Source organism: Scyliorhinus canicula, chromosome 10 (genome assembly GCF_902713615.1).
Source record: "Scyliorhinus canicula chromosome 10, sScyCan1.1, whole genome shotgun sequence".
In the NCBI taxonomy this organism is placed as follows: domain Eukaryota; kingdom Metazoa; phylum Chordata; class Chondrichthyes; order Carcharhiniformes; family Scyliorhinidae; genus Scyliorhinus; species Scyliorhinus canicula.
The window spans coordinates 16,873,350-16,896,627 of record NC_052155.1 but is presented as its reverse complement, the minus strand read 5'-3'; the positions used below and the strand labels follow the sequence as shown (position 1 = coordinate 16,896,627).

Below are 23,278 nucleotides of genomic sequence, written 5' to 3'. Positions count from 1 at the left end.
AAAATTTTCTGCTTTCAGTATCATTCCAGTTCCATTTGTTTGTGGACTCGTCAACACAGTTGTTAAGGAGATTGTGCTGAATAGATGGACATACAATAAACCTTAGTAGTGGTTTGGGAAAAAATATACCCAGGTCCACATTTAATGTAGTTGATAGATAGATAGATAGAGAAATACAGCACAGAACAGGCCCTTCGGCCCACGATGTTGCGCCGAACTTTTGTCCTAGGTTAATCATAGAATTTTGGACAATTTTTCATGGCCAATCCACCCAACCTGCACATCTTTGGACTGTGGGAGGAAACCGGAGTACCCGGAAGAAACCCACGCAGTCACGGGGAGGATGTGCAGACTCCACACAGACAGTGACCCAAGTCGAAATCGAACTTGGGACCCTGGAGCTGTGAAGCAATTGTGCTATCCACAATGCTACCGTGCTGCCCTTAAGAAGTTAACCTACACTCCATTATTCTACCCTAATCCAAGTACCTATCCAATAGCCGCTTGAAGGTCCCTAACTTTTCCGACTCAACTACTACCACAGGCAGTGCATTCCATGCCCCCACTACTCTCTGGGTAAAGAACCTACCTCTGACATCCCCTCTATATCTTCCACCATTTATCTTAAATTTATGTCCCCTTGTAATGGTGTGTTCTACCCGGGGAAAAAGTCTCTGACTGTCTACTCTATCTATTCCCCTGATCATCTTATAAACCTCTATCAAGTCGCCCCTCATCCTTCTCCGTTCTAATGAGAAAAGGCCTAGCACCCTCAACCTTTCCTCGTATGACCTACTCTCCATTCCAGGCAACATCCTGGTAAATCTCCTTTGCACCTTTTCCAAAGCTTCCACATCCTTCCTAAAATGAGGTGACCAGAACTGCACACAGTACTCCAAATGTGGCCTGACCAAGGTTTTGTACAGCTGCATCATCACCTCACGGCTCTTAAATTCAATCCCTCTGCTAATGAACGCTAGCACACCATAGGCCTTCTTCACAGCTCTATCCACTTGAGTGGCAACTTTCAAAGAACTATGAACATAGACCCCAAGATCTCGCTGCTCCTCCACATTGCCAAGAACCCTACCATTAACCCTGTATTCCGCATTCAGATTTGTCCTTCCAAAATGGACAACCTCACACTTGTCAGGGTTAAACTCCATCTGCCACTTCTCAGCCCAGCTCTGCATTCTATCTATGTCTCTTTGAAGCTGACAACAGCCCTCCTCACTATCCACAACTCCACCAATCTTCGTATCATCTGCAAATTTACTGACCCACCCTTCAACTCCCTCATCCAAGTCGTTAATGAAAATCACAAACAGCAGAGGACCCAGAACTGATCCCTGCGGTACGCCACTGATAACTGGGCTCCAGGCTGAATATTTGCCATCCACCACCACTCTCTGTCTTCTATCGGTTAGCCAGTTTGTTATCCAACTGGCCAAATTTCCCACTATCCCATGCCTCCTTACTTTCTGCATAAGCCTACCATGGGGAACCTTATCAAATGCCTTACTAAAATCCATATACACTATATCCACTGCTTTACCTTCATCCACATGCTTGGTCACCTCCTCAAAGAAGTTAATAAGACTTGTAAGTCAAGACCTACCCCTCACAAATCCATGCTGACTATCCATAATCAAGCAGTGTCTTTCCAGATGCTCAGAAATCCTATCCTTCAGTAACCTTTCCATTACTTTTCCTACCACCGAAGAAAGACTAACTGGCCTGTAATTCCCAGGGTTATCCCTATTCCCTTTTTTGAACAGGGGCACGACATTCGCCACTCTCCAATCCTCTGGTACCACCCCTGTTGACAGCGAGGACGAAGAGATCATTGCCAACGGCTCTGCAATTTTATTTCTTGCTTCCCATAGAATCCTTGGATATATCCCGTCAGGCCCGGGGGACTTGTCTATCCTCAAGTTTTTCAAAACGCGCAACACATCTTCCTTCCTGACAAGTATCTCCTCAAGCTTATCAGTCTGCTTCACGCTGTCCTCTCCAACAATATGGCCCCTCTCGTTTGTAAATACTGAAGAAAAATACTTGTTCAAGACCTCTCCTATCTCTTCAGACTCAATACACAATCTCCCGCTACTGTCCTTAATCGGACCTACCCTCGCTCTAGTCATTCTCATATTTCTCACATATGTGTAAAAGGCCTTGGGGTTTTCCTTGATCCTACCCGCCAAAGATTTTTCATGCCCTCTCTTAGCTCTCCTAATCCCTTTCTTCAGTTCCCTCCTGGCTATCTTGTATCCCTCCAGCGCCCTGTCTGAACCTTGTTTCTTCAGCCTTACATAAGTCTCCTTCTTCCTCTTAACAAGACATTCAACCTCTCTTGTCAACCATGGTTCCCTCACTCGACCATCTCTTCCCTGCCTGACAGGGACATACATATCAAAGACACGCAGTACCTGTTCCTTGAAAAAGTTCCACATTTCACTTGTGTCCTTCCCTGACAGCCTATGTTCCCAACTTCTGCACTTCAGTTGGTGCAAACATTTTCACCTGTCCTTTAGTGATTTGTTCAAATTTATTTCAATATGCACTAGGCGATCCAAAGTTATTTATAAATTGTAATTTTGAATAAATTAGTTTAATTAATTTGTCTGGCAAAAATATTTGGAAGCAGTTCTGATACAGTCACGAGGCCAAATTCAGTTAATAAGGAAAAATTTAAATGCACCTGATTTATGTCTAGAATTAACATCACCAGCAAACAGGTGATGTGTTGTTACAAATCATAAAGGATTTTAATCTTATGTAACCTTTTATTGAAATTTATGTCTGGCCTACATGATAATCATTTAAAGGTATTACTGCTCGTCTTTTACAACCAGTTGAAGAAAATTTGTCTCAAAGTTTTTAGAAAATCCTTAAAGGCTGAAGACAAGATGAGAACCAGACTTTTCTTGTATCATTGTTCAAAAGTAGGAATGGCAAAAATTGTATCAGAGTCAAGAATTAATTAGGACCGAGAAGACTATAATGCATGGAAGATTTTTTTTCTATAAAAAATTACAATACTCAATTATTTTTTTCCAATTAAGGGACAATTCAGCGTGGCCAATCCACCTACCCAGCACATTTTTAGGTTGTGGGAGTGAGACATGGGGCAAAGGTGCAAACTTCACACGGACAGTGACCCGGGCTGTGATCAAGCTGGGTCCTCGGCGTCATGAGGCACCAGTGCTAACCACTGAACCATCCCCTCACTTGAAGATTTAGCTTGCTGTTGACTTTTTGAATCCTGCTATGGTCCATAAGTGGCTTAAAACAGTCTTACTTAAAGAAGCTATGCCCCAGTTCAACTCAATCGTTGTTACAATTATTCATTGTTCACTGGCCATTTACTTGGAAGCTAAAAAGACCCCATGCTCAAATAACACAAACAGTTGAGATGTACATCTGATTAGACGTTTTGTGAATTTACATAGAAAAATACAGTTAACAGCAAGTTATTCTGATTGGCTGCTTATTGTTTGAGGGAGTCATCAGTCTCTTTTTCCAAATCACAGTTTATCTGGTGTTAGCATTTTGCAAAAGTCTCATTGCAAACATAGCCATGTCCCTCCATAGATGGTGAATTTCTATGTTCTAATTACTAGCCTATCCCACCGTTTAGCTATGTTTAGCTAATAATTTTGTAGATTTTCTGATTTCCCTCCTAACCCGAACATCTGGTAACTTCTGGAGTGATGTCAACATGACATCCAAAAACTGCATTCCTCACGTGCACTAAAAATAAAGAAAAACAATTAAAACTCAGTTTGCTGTAATATGATGTGAGATTACAGCACCACCTGCTCAGCAACCAGGCATTCTTGGAACTTTGAGAGAAAAGTAAGATTCAAGGCAAGTAAGACTGGCAACATTATAGCACGATACATTATTTCATCAGCCGGGGACCACTGCAGCAATTAACATATTTAAAATTGCATTGAAGGTGGTCACAGAGGACCAGATGGGCTTCGTCAAAGGTAGACAGCTCACCTTGAACATCAGGCGCCTGCTGAACGTGATAATGAACCCCTCCGGGGAGAGAACACAAGAGGTGATCGTCTCCCTGGACGCAGAAAAGGCCTTCGACAGAGTCGAATGGAAATACCTCAGAGGTACTGGAGCGGTTCGGGCTTGGAACAGGGTTCACCGCTTGGGTAAAGCTCCTATACAACGCCCCCATGGCGAGTGTACAGACCAACAATACCAACTCCCAATACTTCCAGCTGCACAGGGGAACCAGACAAGGATGCCCACTGTCCCTGCTGCTGTTCGCACTAGCAATCGAACCGCTAGCAATCGCGCTCAGGGCAGCGAAAAATTGGAGGGGGATCCGAAGGGGAGGCAGAGAGCACAGAGTCTCACTCTATGCAGATGATCTGCTCCTCTACATCTCGGACCCACAAAGCAGCATGGACGGAATCATCGCGCTCCTGAAAGAGTTTGGAGCCTTCTCGGGCTACAAACTCAACATGAGCAAAAGCGAGATCTTCCCAGTACACCAGCAAGGGGGGGGGGCAGCACTAGAGGGGCTGCTGTTCAAACAAGCCCGACATAAATTCCGCTACCTGGGGATCCAAATAGCCCATGACTGGGAAGGGATCCACAAATGGAACCTCACCAGCCTGGCGGAGGAAGTAAAAAAGGACCTGCAAAGATGGAACACACTCCCACTCTCCCTCGCGGGGAGAGTCCAGACGATCAAAATGAACGCCCAGGTTCCTCTTCCTGTTTAGATCCATTCCGATCTACATCCCCAAGGCCTTCTTCAAAGCGCTGGACAAACTTATCATGGCGTTCGTATGGGGGGGGTAAAAATGCTAGGATCCCAAAGAAGGTCCTACAAAAAACAAAATCCGGGGGGGGCTAGCCCTCCCGAATCTACAATTCTACCACTGGGCGGCAACAGCCGAGCGAGTAAGGGGATGGATCCAGGAGCCAGAAGCCGAGTGGGTGCGTGCGGAGGAGGCCTCCTGCATGGGGACCTCCCTCCGGGCCCTCGCCACGGCAGCACTCCCATCCCCACCCAAAAAACACTCCAGCAGCCCAGTGGTGACAGCCACCCTCCAATCCTGGAACCAACTGCGGCAGCAATTTGGCCTGAACAAAATGTCGGACAAGGCTCCCATCTGCAACAACCATAGGTTCAAACCAGCACTGACTGACGCCACCTTCAAAAGGTGGAGGCAGGACGGGGGGACACTGACAGTCAGGGACCTATACACGGACGACAGGATCGCAACACTGGACGAACTGACAGAGAAATTTCAGCTAGCTGGGGGGAACGAGCTACGATACCTGCAGCTCAAAAACTTCCTACGAAAGGAGACAAGGACGTACCCACAACCGCCACGACAGACACTACTGGAAGACCTACTGGACGCAAGTATCCTAGAGAAAGGGAACTGTAGCGACATGCATGACCGACTGGTAGAAAGGGACGACACCGTACTGGACGCAACAAGAAGGAAATGGGAGGACGACCTGGGGATGGAGATAGGGTGGGGACTCTGGAGCGAAGCACTGCATAGGGCCAACTCCACCTCCACGTGCGCAAGGCTCAGCCTGGCGCAACTAAAAGTGGTACATAGAGCCCACTTAACGAGAAACCACATGAGTAGGTTCTTCCCGGAGGTGGAGGACAGATGTGAACGGTGCCAAAGAGGCCTGGCCAACCACGCCCACATGTTCTGGTCTTGCCCCAGACTTGTGGAGTACTGGACAGCCTTCTTCGAGGCTATGTCCAAAGTGGTGGGGGTGAGGGTGGAGCCATGCCCGATAGTGGCGGTCTTCGGGGTTTCAGACCAGCCAGATCTATACCTGGGGAGGAGAGCGGACGCCCTTGCCTTTGCCTCCCTGATCGCCCGCCGTAGAATCCTGTTTGGCTGGCGGTCAGCAGCACCGCCCAGAGCTGCAGACTGGCTGTCCGACCTCTCGGAATCTCTCCAAATGGAGAAAATCAAATTCGCCATCCGAGGGTCGGACGACGGCTTCCACAGAACGTGGGAGCCATTCATGCAACTGTTCCGGCACCTGTTTGTGGCCAACGTACAAGAGGAAGAATAGTCGGGTAGCCAAGAATCATGGGAAAATGGACGGGAATCCGGGGGGGGGGGGGGGGGGACTACGGGTTCGTTACGGGGGTTTGATGGCTAGCTAAGGCCCAAAACCAAACTAAATAAATGCCAATAAACATGTGCCTCGGCCATATTGGTGAATGTAAAATATGTATGCCGGCTAAAGGGGGGAGGCCACAGTTATTATTACGAAGATGCTTGGCTGTAAATATATATATTAATTTTTGCGTGTTTTTTTTCTCTATCTCTAACAATTTGTAATTTGTTCAATATAAAACATGAAAACTGAATAAAAAACATTTATAAAATTGCATTGAGCAGCTACACTAACTTAAATACTAATGTAGACATATTAGGTATGTAGCTATCATTCACTTATTCCATTACAATTTAATAAAGTTGAATGCAGCACCAATGGTCAGGAGAATAAAGAAGAGCCCTGTCGATGTATGGCATAGAAACATTTGCTAAAGGGGTGTTAAAATACTGTATTTTCTCTCAGCCTTTTCTACAATTCTTCCTCTAGAAATTCCAGGTTCCCCATTTCAGTCTGTTTTGAGAGGTAAACCCTAGACCTTCAAAGGCATTCACCTTCATCGAGATAAGTTTTCATTGAATTGCATTAGAATAATGAACAGAATCATTTTCTCTCAAACCTGAATAAACCGGTGTTCTTCCTCAAATTCTTCTTGATCTTCTTCTATCAATGCAGCAGCTTTGTCTGTAAAAAGCATTAAAAGGAATCAGCAAAACATTTTAAAAAACAGGCTTCATCAAAGCTAAAAATGTTATGCAATAACCAAAATCTTACTGCCACTAATGAATTCTTCTTCGTGAATACTGTTAGCTAGATTGGTTGGCAGATTGAACTGATCCTGTTCTTTATCCAATGAATAATAGTAAGCCAGATCTGTCACCCAGTTCCCTTCTTCATTTTGGTAAATCACACTTGACCTCTCCTCTGCAAAAAGAAAACATTTTGAGTACTTATTTAACAGGAGCCATTTACGCCCAATTTTCTCCATCTCCTTTCTTGAAGATATGGACTTTACATGGTACAGTTCCATAGTATCAGCAACCTTATATTCATAAAATCATAGAATCCGGAAAGTGCAGAAGGAGGTCATTGGGCCCATCAAGTCTGAACAAATGCTCCGAAAGAGAACCCCACCTAGGCCTGTTACCCCACCTAACCATTGGACACTATAGGGCAATTTAGCATGACCAATGCACCTAACCTGCACACCTTTGGATCATGGGAGGAAACCGGAGCACCTGGAGGAAATCCACGCAGACACAGGGAGAAAGTTCCAACTCCACAGTCACCCGAGGCTGGAATTGAACCCTGGTCCCTAGCGCTGTGATGCAGCAGTGCTAACTGCTGTGCCATCATGCCGCATCCATTCCACATTTGAAGCCTCTATGAATTAAGGCAGTTTCTTTGACTCTCAAATATCAAAGTTGAGCCATAGACTGCCCTCATCTGACATTAACATACGTGCACATTTAGACCCCTGGATTCTGATCCCCCTTTAAATTTAGGTACATAGCATAGAAACTATATGACATATACTGGCCACTTCTTCAGATGTCGTTGAGAAGCAACATGCAGAAGCAGGTGGTGGCCATGAATGGATTTTTTGGGGGTGGAGGAGGAGAGAAGAGGCACTGCAATGGTATCAGTATATGGAAGAGAAACCATGAAACTAAGTGAGGGAAAACCCACCAATCCCGACAACAGAAATGGTGTTGGAGGAGGATGCTGTGATAGATCACTTCCAAGACTGTATACAAGTGAAGGGGGGGGGGGGGGGGGGGGGGAATACTGTACATGGTCACAATCAAATCAAACAATCAGTTGTGATTTTTTTTCTGGAGCCATTCAGTGATGTTTAATAAAGGGAAACTGGACTGTGTTATTGATAATTTGGAAAGATGTGTCATTTGAAACATGGAAGTCTGGCAATATCTGGTCTGAGAGAAACATGAGAGGATACAGGGAAAGATCCCACAAAGGGATTCTTTCTCCCAAGCAAGCTTAGCAAACACACAGGATTTTTGTATGAAGCTAAAAACAATGGCTCACGCCTTCATTGAAAGTAACTATCTTAGTAAGCATCTGGAAAAGCATGGATGAAGGTTTCAGTTGAATTTGGTGAATTCTAGGTGTGAAATTCGACTAACACCAAGTAAATTAAAGAAAATTGGAGACTATTGGTCTACGAGAAACATAATTTAAAGCCAAAATCAAAGTCAAAATTATGAGCTAGGGCCACAATTGGAAAATAAAACTATAGAAATGACAGAAACCAAACCAAAATTCACACCTCTGTTGAAAGCAAAGCATTTTTGAATATCACAAAGGAACTTTGAACATCACAAAGGAAACAATGTAATCAGAGACCCGAGAGGTGAGGTCACGTCAAAATGAATACTTAGTTGTATTAGAATGTTTAGATCAAAGATACTTTTTACAATCAAAGTGAACTAATAATTACTTTACAATAAGGTCATAAAAACTTAATAACTGTTAGAAAGAGAATATAAACCCAGAGACCAGAGCAGGAACTACCAGAACCAGAACTCAGAGAGAAGGAACAAGAGAAGCAAGCAGATTCAGCTTACAGCCAGCTCAGTCATGGGAAAGATAAGACATAGCAGCCGAGCTAAAACAGCTAATAAATCTAAGGAAGACTAGAATTTAAACAGGAAGCAGAGTCAGCTCAGAGATAGCCAGCAGAGCCAGCTCTCATAGCTCAGTACATGGGATCGACAAGACATAGCAACCGAGCTAACCAGCGAATACATCTAAAGAAGAACAGACTTTAAAGAAGATGGATTGTCAAGGTGGGCCTGAAGGTCCCTTCAACCAACCAGAAGGATCCAGAAGCAAGATCTTTTTACCTTTCTGTAAAGAAAGTGATTGTAGCTTTTAAAAGAAAAAATATTATAATAAAATAACTTAATTTAACCTGAAACAGTGGTTATTCCTAAGTCTACTTTACTTACTTAGCAATGCAGGACCCAGGATCGATGCTACTAAGTGGTAAGTAGATGAAATCTTCGGTGAAGGTATGGGTTATACCGGGGGAAAACGTGAAAATATAGTTTGACCTGAATAGCACCCACCGAAGCCTGCATCGGAGTCAGGGAGTGAGAATCCCTGTTCACCATTTAGAATATCGGCCCTTTTTGGTATAGGGGGAATTCTAAGAATAGTGGTGAGTTTTCAACAACAACTGTAGAGATTGAAGCTTGACAGTTGTGGGAAAGATAGGAAGACATTTGTCAGGCTTCAAATTGCAAGAACTTCAAGGAATGAACTTTGGAGACGGGGAAGTAGTTTGCAAAGACAGTGGGTTACATTACAGTTTTTTTTTCATTTTGAGAGAATGAGGTTGTTTTGTAAAGGGAAAGGAACAGTACCTGAGGAAGGAATATTAAATACAATGTCAGCTGCCATAGGACCCTGGGAGGGAAGCCAAGTGATTAGCAGTTCAGTGGGAATAGGATACAGGACAGAGGAAATTGCTTTCGTGGCCAAGGCGAGTTGGGAGAGGATACAGGGGAATGAGAAAAACGTACATCAAAACTAAGATGAAGGAAACTCTGGGAAGAAGTGTCACTTAATGGCCAAAGGGAAGGAAGGGATATAGCGACAAGCATTTTAAATTCCTTGCAATCAGCCCTCAATTATCTAAACTCAATGGAATACAAAGAAAGTTCATACAAGCCACTAACTTTTTAAACTGTACTCCCCTCAGAAGGCATCATCTCTTTAGATACGTGCACTGGCACAAAATTGAATACAGTTCTCTGGATGAAGTCTGACTGAAATTTCTACATTTTCTCACTTTTATATTTCAACCTCCTTTTGCTAGTAAAGGGGAGACGGGAGGGAAGGTTCCAGGGAAGAGAAAAATAAGGGAGACAGCAGAAGCAGACTATGGTCTGGACTGTCAACCAAATGCACAGATGAATGGACTTATGTCAACATAGCAGGGAAGAGAGATGGCACAATGCATTTTGTGCCAGCTTTATGCTATCAATTCAAAGTTATATTGTGCTTGTGTAGATCACTATTCCACTTCCACAAGATATTTTTTAAATGATAAAAAGCTGGAGTAGTAATATTGAAGCCAACTATAATTAATATTTTACTTGCATTAATCCTTAGCAATCAGTTAAACATACGTCAGCAGCAAAACACCTAGCACCTTAAGTCTTAGTCGGCATGTCTATGTAGTCTAGAATTAATAACTGTCAAATACCTTCTCCATTATCCCACAGGGAGCACCCAGTGCTCCAGTCAGCTTTCTGCTGCTTATGAAACGGAGAACTTTTTGATGAGTCTTGCCATGTCTCAACTGCACTATGATCTGGATACACAGGTGATAAGTAGACAGCAGCAAGAGGTGGGCCTGAATCAGAATTTAAGGTCCGATCAGCATCATCGCCTCTTCCTTTAGCTGCTGTCTGGCCTATTATCATGTCGCCACAAGGTCCACCTCTAAGACCCAAGTCGTCATTACCACGAGCTGAGCAAGTCATCTGAGAAAGACGAAAAGGTGAGCCTTGGGGAGTAAAAAGTGATTGGTCATCTGTGGAAGTATTGCCACCTACAGAGCGAAAGTATACAGAATCCAGCTTCATTTCATTCACTGCATTCTGTGGAACAAAAACAAAAATAAATTTAGGCTATGGCTCATTTGCACAAATCTTTAAAACTATACATTATGAAAGTCAACATTATGAAAGTCAACAAAACAATGTTATTGCATGCATTATGTTTTTACCTCAAAGAGGTGGCTAATTAGAAACAAACGTTATTTTTTTCGAAGTAATCCAGAAGGTTCCTATAACATCCATAATATCAATTTCTATTATTCAGAAAATAGACCAGACAGAAGAATACTAGATTCCTGTGAGTATTTTACAGAACTGGGTGGCAATTCTTTGACCCACTGCACTACTGCTCCTTCTGGCTGGGTTGAATTAATTCCAGGTTGTGTAATGTTGCAATCCCCCAAAAGATCCCTTGTGAAATTACTTTGCAGCCTTTATTCAGTTCCAACGCTCTCAAAATTCACAGCAGAACAATTAATTATTCAGGGCTTAATAAATTTTTTTGAAGGAAATGTGCTTTTCAGAGGTTGAGATCATGTCACAAACGAAAAGAAATGATTCTACATTCGACTATTGAACTGATATGCAAGTCCCAGTACATTTAACTTTATATTGGTTTAATTGGTAATCTTTAACTTGTAACCATTTTGCACATTGGTAAAGATATCTATACGGAGTTAGAATGTTTAAGGAGAACTAGCAATGGTAAAGGGGGAAATCTGAAACTAACTAGCAAAGTTTGTTATCTTTTGTCTCATCAGTAGACAAGTATTAAACAAAATAGACAACCCATCCAGGCCTTTAAATTATGCTGTGGGATACACTGTACAAATCTTTGCTCAACTGGTTTGGTTCGAAATTCCATCAAATCTAGAAAATATCAATTCTAAAAATCAATAGTTCACGAAAATTTTAATTCTGCAAATTAATAGAACCTGTGCTCTAACCTGAAACCAACCAATCCCCTTATTCTTTGTTTCCTTGCCTCCATATTGACCTTCCTATCAATGTCAAAAGCAAAGTTGGCATCGTCCCAGATGACCATTGGCTGATTTCTCCTCGAGGGGGAGAGCTGAGGGGGGTGATTTAACCCAAGGATTACCACACCTCAGGCGAGGGGCAAGGTTGAGAAGGTGGAGCCTTCATGAATAACCTCACCCAGTGTGGGAATTGAACCCGCATTGTTGGCCTCGCTCTGCATCATGAATCAACCATCCAGCCAACTGAGCTAAACCGGCCCCAAGACACCACCCTCTCACCACCACATGATCGAGACCCTGACTGGTCGCTCTCTTCGTTCTTCTCCCAGATGTCCCCCTGTCCATTCTATAGTTGTCAATTTTCCCTGCTCAAAAAAATAACTACGGCCAAGTCCCTCTGCCTCAGACATCAAGTTTCAGGTGGCACAGTGACAGTGGTTAGCACTGCTGCCTCACAGCGATAAAGACCCGGGTTAATTCTATAATAATAATCTTTATTGTCACAAGTAGGCTTACATTGCAATGAAGTTACTGTGAAAAGCCCCTAGTCGCCACATTCCGGCGCCTGTTCGGGTACAGAGGGAGAATTCAGAATGTACAGATTACCAAAAAGCACGTCTTTCTGGACTTGTGGGAGGAAACCAGAGCACCCGGAGGAAATCCGCACAGACACAGGGAGAGCGTGCAGACTCCACACAGACAGGGACCCGGCTGGGAATCGAACCTGGGACCTTGGAGCTGTGAAGCCACAGTGCTAACCACGGTACTACGTGCTGCCCCTGGTCACTGTCTGTGTGGAGTTTCCACATTCTCCTGAGGAGTATTGTGTGCACTTCTGGTCACCTCACTATAGGAAGGATGTGGAAGCATTGGAAAGGGTGCAAAGGAGATTTACTAGGATGCTGCCTGGTTTACAGGATAGGTCTCATGAGGAAAGGCTGAGGGAGCTAGGGCTTTTCTCTTTGGAGCGGAGGAGGATGAGAGGCGACTTAATAGAGGTTTATAAGATGATGAGGGGGATAGATAGAGCGGACGTTCAAAGATTATTTCCTCAGGTGGATGTAGCTGTTACAAGGGGGCATAACCATAAGGTTCAAGGTGGGAGATATAGGAGGGATGTCCGAGGTAGGTTAGGGTGTGGAATGGACTGCCTGCTGTGATAGTGGAGTCGGACACTTTAGGAACTTACAAGCGGTTATTGGATAGGCATATGGAGCACACCAGAATGACGGAGTGGGATAGCTTGATCTTCGTTTCGTACAATGCTTGGCACAACATCGAGGGCCGAAGGGCCTGTTCTGTGCTGTACTGTTCTATGTGTGGGTCTCACACCCACAACCCAAAGATGTGCAGGGTAGGTGGATTGGCCACACTAAACAATTGCCACTTAATTGGAATTTTTTTTAAAGTTTCAGATTCTAGAGTAACGGGAGGTCAGTGTTCATGCAAGAATAAATTATGCAAAAGATGGGTATGCTCTCATATCTTTAGGTTAATTAACAGGAACTGAAGTATAAGGACTCAGGAATTACATTTGAAGGAAAATTCCTCGCCTTTTGGTAAGGTTAATAAGCAAATGACTTGAATTATAGAAGATGAGGCTTCTGACTTATTGGGTGGGCTAAACAGCATTAGTTTTACAAATAACAGATTGTTTTAGGATAAATCTGGGTACTTCATTAAGGATGGCGCGCTTCTAATTGGAAGATGGAGATTTTCTAATAGCAGATGGAATCAAATCTGGACAAAGAAGTTAATGGTCAGAACATAACTGTGGGAAAGCAGAACTTAAAATTAGAGAAGAAACAGGAAATAGTATTGTGGACTTAAAAAAGCTAAACGGTCGTGAGTCAGCACTTGGGACTAACCAATATGTCACCATGGCACCCCATCTGCAATAATCACAGGTTAATTCCTGTAACAATGGAGCCGCTTTCAAAAGGTGGAGAGAGGACGAGGGGACACTGACGGTTAGGGACATGTACACGGATGGGAAAGTAGCAACCCTAGGGGAGCTCGAGAGAAAACCCTCAGATTCCAGGACATGTTGGACAAGCTAGGGGAGGGGAACTGTGCGGACATGGATGGATTATTGCTAGAAGAGACTTGCTCATGCCTGTGCGAGACAAAGTAAAAGTGGGAGGAAGAACTAGGCAGGGAGTGTAGTCCGGGGGGGGGGGGGGGGGGGGGGGGGGGGCTTGAATCGAAGCACTGCACAAGGCAAACTTCACCTCCAAGTGCTGAGCCCAATGCAACTCAAGGTAGTGCACAGGGCGTACCAAACTAGAACACGCATCATTGGGTTCTTCCCGGAGGTGGAAGACAAATGTGAACAGTGCCATGGAGCTTCAGCCAACCGCACTCATGTTCTGGTCTTGCCCCAGACTTCTCAGGCACTGGGTGTCCTGCTTTGAGACCATGTCCACGGTTGTGAGAGTGAAGGTGAAGCCGTGCTAACTACTGGCGGTCTTCGAGGTATCAGAGCAGCCCGAGCTCTACATGGGGAGGGGGACCTGACGTCCTAGCCTTTGCCTCCCTGATCACCTGCCGGAGACTCCTGCTCGGTTGCCGATCGGCAGCATCACCCAAGGCTGCAGGCTGACTGTCCGACCTGGCGGAATTTCTCAGGCAGGGAAAATAAAGTTCACCACCCTTCGGTCAGAAGAAGGCTTTCACAGGACATGGAAGCATTCACCACCAACTTGTTTCAAGACCTGTTTGTAGCCATCAACCAATAAAGTAGGGGGGCACGGGACTAGTCACGGAATAAGCAAAGGGGGGGGGGGGGGGGGGGGGGGGAATAAATGATTGCACCCATAAAGAATCTGGACAGGCAGAAGAGAAGACAACTGCAGGACACAGGTTGATGATGAATTACTGCCTGAACTACAATGTACATAAATTACTGAAAATACGTATTTTGGCCACATCTGGCCCTGTAAAGTTGGCAATGAAATTTGAAAAACCCCAATAAAAGATATTTTTTAGAAAAGCTAAAAGGCCCCAAAACAAAAAAAAGAGTCCAGAACAAAATTGGGAGCCTTTCCTTGAATGCTAGAAACAAGAATAACATGCTGAGACTGAAAGTAAGTGTATCAGAATAAACATACCATTTTAAGAATTGTGGGATCATGAAAATGGTAATGAATTCAATATAAAGACTGTTTGGCAATAATAATGGTATAGGAGAGGTTATTTTTTGCTTTTGCAAATGTCATTAAGAGCATTGCAACTTTCTGTAAGGATGTTCAAGTGTAATACCACCACTCTCCTAACCACAGCATGGGCAAACATAATTTACTATCAAAATTGTTTCATCATTTTACTAATGGGAATAGTCCCATTAGATTGGAAGTTGGCAAATGTTACACCAGGAGAGAAAAAAGTGAACTACACTCAGGCCAGTTAACATCAGTTGTTGTGAAAATGCTGGAATCTATTAAGGAGTACAGTATTAGAACAAATCAACGTGGTTTTACTAAAGGCAACTCCTGTTTAACAAATTTGACTTTTTTTGAGGATGTAACTCATAGATAAAGGTTAACCGATAGGTGTAGTATACTTGGATTTCTAACAGGGATTCGATAAGGTGCCAGACAAAAAGTAAATGGGGAAGATAAGGCCTCATGGAGTTGGGGTAACATATTAGCATAGATAGGGATTGGTTAACAGATAGAAAGCAGAGTGGGCATAAACAGGGTATTTTCATGTTGGCAGATAGGGAGTGCTGCAAGGATCAGTACTGGGGCTTCAGCTACAAGCTATATTAATTACTTTGACGAAGAGACAATGGGCGCGATTGACCAGCCTCGTTGCGCCTGACTCGGTGACGTGGCGAGGCTGTAAAATCTCATGAGAGGCACCTCACAGAATTTGTGACGCTTGGAACGCCTCACAAAATCGTGAGAAAGACCCCACTACTTTGGCTGCAAGAATAAAAGAGCAATTTTTCTTTTAAAAAAGGTGAGAAACTTGAAAGTGTTGATAAAACCTATAGAATTCCTTCAGTGCAGGAGGCGGCTTTTCGGCCCACTGAGTCTACACAGATCTTCTGAAAGAGCATCGTACCTCGGCCCACTCCCCTGCCCTATCCCTGTAACCTAATCTGTTCATCCCTGGACACTAAGGGGCAATTTAGCATGGCAAATCTACCTAACCTGCACATCTTTGGACTGTGGAAGGAAACGGGAGCCAAAAGAAACCCATGCAGAGATGGGGAGAAAGTGCAAGCTCCCAATTTGGACAGTCACCCAAGGCCGGAATTGAAGTCAGGTCCCTGGCACCGTGAGGCAGTAGTGCTAATCACTGATGTCCAGATATTTGGTTGTGCTCATACAAAGAATACAAAGCTAGCATGCAAGTACAGCAAGCAATTAGGAAGGCAAATGGCATATTGGTCTGTATTGCAGGGGAATCGGTGTAGAAGGGTAAAGCAGTTTTACTGCAATCGTATAAGTTTTTATGAAACTACCAACTGGAATACAATGTGGAGCTTTGCCCTTCACATTTAAGGATATATTTGCATTGGAGGTGGTACAGTGAAGGTTCACTAAATTGAATTGAGTAAATTGGGCTTATATTTTCTGGAGCTTGAAAGAATGAGAAGCGATCTCATACAAACACATAGGATTCTGAAGGGCTTGATAAGGTTGTACCAAGATATTGTTTCCACTGGTCGGGGAATCTAAAACAAGGGGGCACAATCATTTAAGATTGAGATGAAGAGAAATAACTTCACTCAAAGGATTGAGATTCTTTGAACCTAAAGGATCATGGATGCTCCATTGTTGAATACATTTAAGGCTGGGATAGACAGATTTTTGGTCTCTCAGGGAATTAAGGGATATGGGGATCGAGCAAGAAAATGGGAGTTGGAGCTCAAGATTAGCCGTGAACACAATGAATGACAAAGCAGGTCCGATGAACTGTGTGGCCTCCTCTTTCTACCAGTTTTAACATTCACCATTTTGAAGTGTGGAGTCTGACCAGCATCTTCTCCTCTGCCACACAACAATCACAGCTTTGAGAGCTCAGATTCCAGAAACAAAAAAAGCAGAAGCACCAAGCCACAAATATACCTGAAGAAGGAGCCGTGCTCCGAAAGCTCGTGTTTGAAACAAACCTGTTGGACTTTAACCTGGTGTTGTAAGACTTCTTACTGTGCTCACCCCAGTCCAACGCCGGCATCTCCACATCATGACAAATATAAGAATGCATGCACTCAAACCCTGGCCTGCAGCTGTTGTTTCATTCTCAAGGTTTTCCTCATTAGCTGTATAATTGACTACATAGGGAACAACTTCTGCAAGGCAGCTTTTGATTTAGTCTAAAACCAAAAACGGATTCCAGCAAATGCTTAATACAAGTCCTTACAGGAAGGAGGATCTTTGTCAGAGATATAATGCCATGAAGCTCTCGCACACTCCAGGACACTCGGCAGATTAGTGTGCCAAGAGCTTTCATTCCTACTATTTCCGACTTGCATAATTCTCTCACTCCATTTATGTCTTAGAGATGGGCCATTAAGTTAACGTTCTTTGAAGTCAGACATTGATGTTACATCAAGTCTGTAGAAATTCCAAAGTGATTTAAATATTATAACAATCATCATCTTTGAATGGGCTTCACTTACTGCAGCTTCCTGGCGATGAGTTGAAATTCTTCTGGAGGATAACGTGAGGGCTCTTCCAGGAATAGTAGTAATGACTTTTCCATTGCCTACTGGACCTAAACGACCCTCTGTCTAAAAGAGAAGATAACTACAGCATTAGAAGCAGTACATAACTAAATTGCATTCTACGATTATGGACATTTAAATACAGCATCTCAAATCTAGAGAGTTCATTAGGTTGAAAAAAATGTATGTTTTTACTTTCTTACCTCGTTCTGATCAGCAATAAACTCTCCACTCCCTTCTAATGGAACTGTACTGTGTGCTTGATCTTGTCCAGCAATATTCCTATCTACTATTCTGGGGCCTCGCAAATTATCATATGTTGCAGTATTAGGGGGAACAGTTGTTGTACTATCATTGTCATCTTCTTCTCCAGCTATATTTCTGTCCACTATTTCACATTCCCACCGATCATCATAGGTTGTAGGATTAGAAGGAACAACTGATATACCGGCATTTCCATCTTCTTCATTCCCACTGCTACCATCCCCTCCATCACCTGCAAAATTACAAAGTTGTATTAAGTATAAATTCATGTACAAACACTAATAGTTTATACAAAATAAGTAGATCATCTTGGGGCAGCAGGGTAGCACAGTGGTTAGCACTGCTGCTTCACAGCACCAGGGTCCTATGTTCAATTCCCAGCTTGGATCACTGTCTGTGAGGAGTCTGCATGTTCTCCCATGTCTGTGTGGGTTTCCACCGGCTGCTCTGGTTTCCTCCCACAAGTCCCGAAAGACATGCTTCTTAGGTGAATTGGACATTCTGAATTCTCCTTCTGTGTACCCGAACAGGTGTCAGTGTGGCGACTAGGGGATTTTCACAGTAACTTCATTGCAGTGTTCAAGTAAGCGTACTTGTGACACTAATAAAGATTATCTAACTCCGGTACCATTAATGCCAAGTTGCTACTCATTACTTTGTTTATTAGTTTTATCATTTAAAATGTAATTTTTTTAACGATCAAAGAACAGGAGTAGGCAGTTCAGCCCCTCGAGCCTGCTCTGCTATTTAATAGGACCATGGCTAATCTGATAGGAACCTCAAATCTGCATCCCTTCTACCTCTGATAACCTATCACCCCTTGCTTACCACCTCTGCTTCCACAACCTTGTTGTGAAGAGTTCCAAATACTCATGACCCTCCGAGTCAAAAATGTTTGCCCCCCCACACCCCAGGATCAACATCCCTACATCCAATCCGTTTAGCCTGTCACATTTTATATGTTCCAATGAGATCCCCGCTCACTCTTTTAAATTCCAGTGAATGGAGGCCCAGATGACTCCATCTCTCCTCATGTTACAATCCTACCATCCCAGAAATTAGCCTGGTCAGCTGTACTCCCTCCACAGCAAGTATATCCTTGAACTGGCAAGGAGACCAAAACCGCACACAATACTCCAGTGGTCTCATCAAGACTGTGCACAGTTGCAGCAAAAAATCCTTGCTCCTCTTCTAAATTCTTCTTGTAATTAAGGCAAAACATACCATTTGCCTTCTTAACTGCTTGCAGTACCCGTGACTGGTGGACACAGACACCCAGATCCTTTTATATGTCATGATGTGGAGATGCCGGCGTTGGACTGGGGTGAGCATAGTAAGAAGTCTTACAACACCAGGTTAAAGTCCAACATTTTTGTTTTGAACACTAGCTTTTGGAGCACTGCTCCTTCCTCAGGTGCTTTTATATGTCAACATTTCCCAATCTATTCATAATTTAAAAAAATACTTTGCCATTCTGTTTCTCCATCCAAAGTGAATAATTTCACATTTATTTATGTTATATTGCATTTGCCACGTATCTGTCCACTCACTCAACTTGTCTAAATCACTTTGATACCTCTCAAGATCATCAACATTGGGCGACTACGTGGAGTTTGCACCTTCTCCCAGTGTCTGCTTGGGTTTCCTCCGGGTGCTCTGGTTTCCTCCCACAGTCCAAAGATGCGCAGGTCAGGTGGATTGACCATGCTAAATTACCCTTTAGTGTCCAAAAAGGTTAGGTGGGGTTGCGGTGCTTCAGCCGGTCATAGAACATACTGTGCAGAAGGAGGCCATTCAGCCCATCGGGTCTGCACCGACCCACTTAAGCCCTCACTTCCACCCCATCCCCGTAACCCAATAACCCTCCGAACCTTTTTTGGACACTAAGGACAATTTTAGCATGCCCAATCCACCTAACCTGCACGTCTTTGGACTTGATGCACTGTAGGAATTCTGGATTCATATAACCACCAAATTTTGTGTTATCAAGAAATTTGGAAATATTACTTGTGGTTCCCTTATCCACATCATTGATGTATACTGTGAATGGCTGGGGCATAAGCACTGATTCCTGCGGGACACCACTAGTCATGGCCTGCTGCTTCAAAGAAGATCAATTTGTGCTACTCTCAATTTCCTGCCTGCTAACCAATTCTCAATGCATGCCAATATATTACCCCCAATCCCAGGGTTTTAATTATGCATACTAACCCTTTATGGGATTTTATTCCAGTCTTAAATAGGCAACCTTTTTTTTTTAAACAGTGAATCTCCCACGAGAGGAAACATCCTCTCCACATCCACCTCGTCGATTCCCGTCAACTCACGTCAGGACCTACCTTGCCAATACGCCTCAGAAAGTTATATGTTTCAATCAAGTTGCCTTTCACTCTTCTAAACTCCAATGGATACAAGTCGAGCCTGCTTAACCTTTCCTCATAAGGCAACACACCTATTCCAGGTATTAGTCTGATAAACCTTCTCTGAACTGCTTCCAACACATTTACATTGTTTCTTAAATAAGGTGATCAACACTATACACGGTACTTCAAATGTGAACTTACTAGTGCCCTGTACAACTGAAGAGGAAAAACTTTCCTCTTTTTGCATTTTATTACTTGCATTGACTGGGTCACCTGTATATGCACGAATTGTGAAAGGTACAGCTAAAATCACCATACCAGCCTGCACACCACTGCTTGGGGAAAGAAAGAAAAAAAACCTGCCAGGTTTTCCGAAAGCAAGTGTGGACATTATGAAAGTGGTGAGATTGTTTTATGATAACTTCAGTCTCAACCATCAGCCCACACTCACCAACCATGGCGAAGTGAAGACTTCTACCACCTGTGGAACCACACCTCAGCAACAGTCTCTTGAGATGCACAGGATAGTGAATTAGTCGAGCAGAATTAAAAGGCCACCTCAATAAACTTAGTCAGGAAGTCTGTGGGAAACCCAATAAATATTTCAAAAACGTTAGAGTAGGTCACGGTCAGACTATAATACACACAGATGACAGCATCTGAGTGTCGAGGCTCTGTTTTCCAAGAGGTGACAGATGGCCTACATTCATTCAGATATCCAAAAGGATAGAAAATGCCTCAAGTGCAATTTCCCCTGTCGAATTTTAGGTTTCCAAAAGGGATGTGCAGCCCCTTCATATGCCCTAATTTGGATCAAGACAATGAAATTAACACGACCACCAAACTCGTTCCCTCTCATTTGGAGCAGTCACACACAATTAGCTCACTACAGGGTCTGGTCCAATAATGTTATGTGATTTTCCAAGTCTGACTAATGGTTCTACTCATTCTGGTTGCTAGCAAGAGTTCACATGAAAGCTACCCGAGTGAGAGTTTCGCAAACTGGGGCAGAGTTGTGCAAGGATATGCTGTCTTGATGAGGGGAAAAATATTTAGCACAAGTTATTGGAGAAGGTGGAGCAGGTGAATGCTGGCACTTTGCTCTCAGACGAAAGACTGAAGATACAATAAAAAAAAGATATTTTTCAGATCCCAATTTCACAGAGGAGCTGTACAGGGATGTGAATCTTATGGGCGACTCACAAAAAGAACTCGAGAACCTCTGATTTGAGCCCTCTGCAGCAGGTCAGCAGAAAAAAGGCAAACTCTACCCCTTTAATTAGTTAATCAGTACCTGGAGGCAAGTTACATTTGATTAGGATTCAGGAAAGTCACTCTCCTGAGAGAACGAAGGAGAAATCTGGGAAGTTTAGGGAGCCTTAGATAACAAGGGATATTGTAAACCTCATCAAAAGAAAAAGGAGTAACAAGGTCTTTGAGGAATTCTATGAGAGGTTGTACAGGTTTAAGAGCCACCTGGGTGAGACCGGGAGATGCAGGAATTTCTAGATGGGTTGGAGTACCCGAGGTTAGGGGAAGGGGACAGGGCTACATTAGAGGGGGGCGATAATGGAGCAGGAGATAAAAAGATGCGATTGGGGGGGATGCAGTCAGGGCAGGTGGCAGGACCGGATGGGTTTCCGGTGCAATATTATAAAAAATTCAAGGATAAGTTGGCACCCCTGATGGTGGGGATGTTTGAGGAGGCGATAGGGAAGGGGGTGTTGCCACAAACTTTGGGGCAGGAAGCTATTTCCCTGCTGCTAAAAAAAAAATAAGGACCTGCCGGAGTATGGGTCATATAGGCCCATATCACTTTTAAACGTGGACGCAAAAGTATTGGTGAAGGTACTGATGGGTAGGCTGGAGGAGTGCCTCCTGAAGGTGATAGGTGAAGATCAAGACAGGGTTTGTGAGAGGGAGGCAACTCTTTTCAAACGTTAGACGGGTACTGAACGTGGTTATAGCACCGGCGGAGTGGTTGTGGCATTGGACACTGAGAAGGCGTTTGACCGGGTAGAATGGGGGTACTTGATGGCAGTTCTGAAGCGGTTTGGATTGGACCAAGATTTGTGGACTGGGTAAAGTTACTATACAAGGAGCAGAGGGCGAGTGTCCGCACAAATAACATCAGCTCGAGATACGTTTCTCTCTACCGTGGGTCTAGGCAGGGATATCCTATGTCCCGCTTGCTGTTTGCACTCGCGATTGAGCCATTGGCCATTGCATTAATAAGTTTGGAGGTATGGAAAGGGATAGTGCGGGGGGGGGGGGGGTGATAGATAAGAGCATAGGGTGTCCTTATATGCCGATGACTTGCTGTTACACGTGCTGGAACTGAGTGTGTCAATAGGGGGAATACTGGAGCTGCTTCGGGTGTTTGGCTCTCTCGGGGTACAAACTAAATCTAAACAAGAGTGAGTATTTTGTGGTGTCTCGGCCACGGGTGGGGCTGGGGTGGGGGCTGCCATTCCGTAGGGCAGGGACTCACTTTAGATATCTGGGGGTGCAGGTTGCCCGGGAGTGGGGGGAGGCCTCCGCAGGTATAACATTTTTAGTTTGGTGGGGAGAGTGAAAGCTGATCTGGCAATGTGGGATGGTCTTCCTCTGTCACTGGCGGGTCGGGTTCAGCCGGTTAAAATGAACATGCTGCCGTGATTTCTGTTCATTTTCCAATGCCTGCCGATTTTCCTGCCAAAGTCATTTTTCAGGAGACTGAAGGAATGATTACCTCGTTCATATGGGGAGGGAAGGTGGCCAGAGTTAGAAAGGTGCTGCTACAGAGGGGAAGGCAGGCAGGGGTTTTAGGTCTTCCGAACCTGATGTATTATTACTGGGCAGCGAATGTGGAGAAGGTGCGGAGCTGGGTCAGAGGGGTTGATTCTCAGTGGGTCAGAACGGAAGAGAGCTTGTGCAGGGGGTCGGGATTGAAAGCACTAGCAACAGCACCGCTCCCGATAGCCCAGGGAAAAACTCAGGGAGCCCGGTGATAATAGCTTCATTGAAATGAAAATGAAATGAAAATCGCTTATTGTCACGAGTAGGCTTCAATGAAGTTACTGTGAAAAGCCGCTTGTCGCCACATTCCGGCGCCTGTCCGGGGAGGCTGGTACAGGAATCGAACCGTGCTGCTGGCCTGCTTTAAAAGCCAGCGATTTAGCCCAGTGAGCTAAACCAGCCCGTTTTATTGATATGGGGATTGATAGATTCATTATTGATTATTGTTGGTGGGTTTAAATTTGGGAGAAAACGTGAAAAAGAATAAAAATATTTTTT

General features: G+C 44.0%; 1 protein-coding gene across 4 annotated transcripts in view; it reads right to left on the bottom strand.

The window, feature by feature from the left end:
• Positions 1-23,278, bottom strand: part of cep192 (centrosomal protein 192) — a 213,953-nt gene that overhangs the window by 154,480 nt on the left and 36,195 nt on the right. For 3 of the 4 annotated variants that reach the window (XM_038808642.1, XM_038808645.1, XM_038808641.1), the window contains exons 10-14: positions 17,579-17,871; positions 17,331-17,441; positions 10,364-10,760; positions 6,904-7,053; positions 6,749-6,813 (exon numbers count right to left, since the gene is read on the bottom strand). In XM_038808642.1, the coding sequence (XP_038664570.1) occupies positions 6,749-6,813; positions 6,904-7,053; positions 10,364-10,760; positions 17,331-17,441; positions 17,579-17,871 (1,016 nt within the window). The remainder of the gene's footprint in view (positions 1-6,748; positions 6,814-6,903; positions 7,054-10,363; positions 10,761-17,330; positions 17,442-17,578; positions 17,872-23,278) is intronic. The other variant, XM_038808644.1, reaches the window with a different exon arrangement.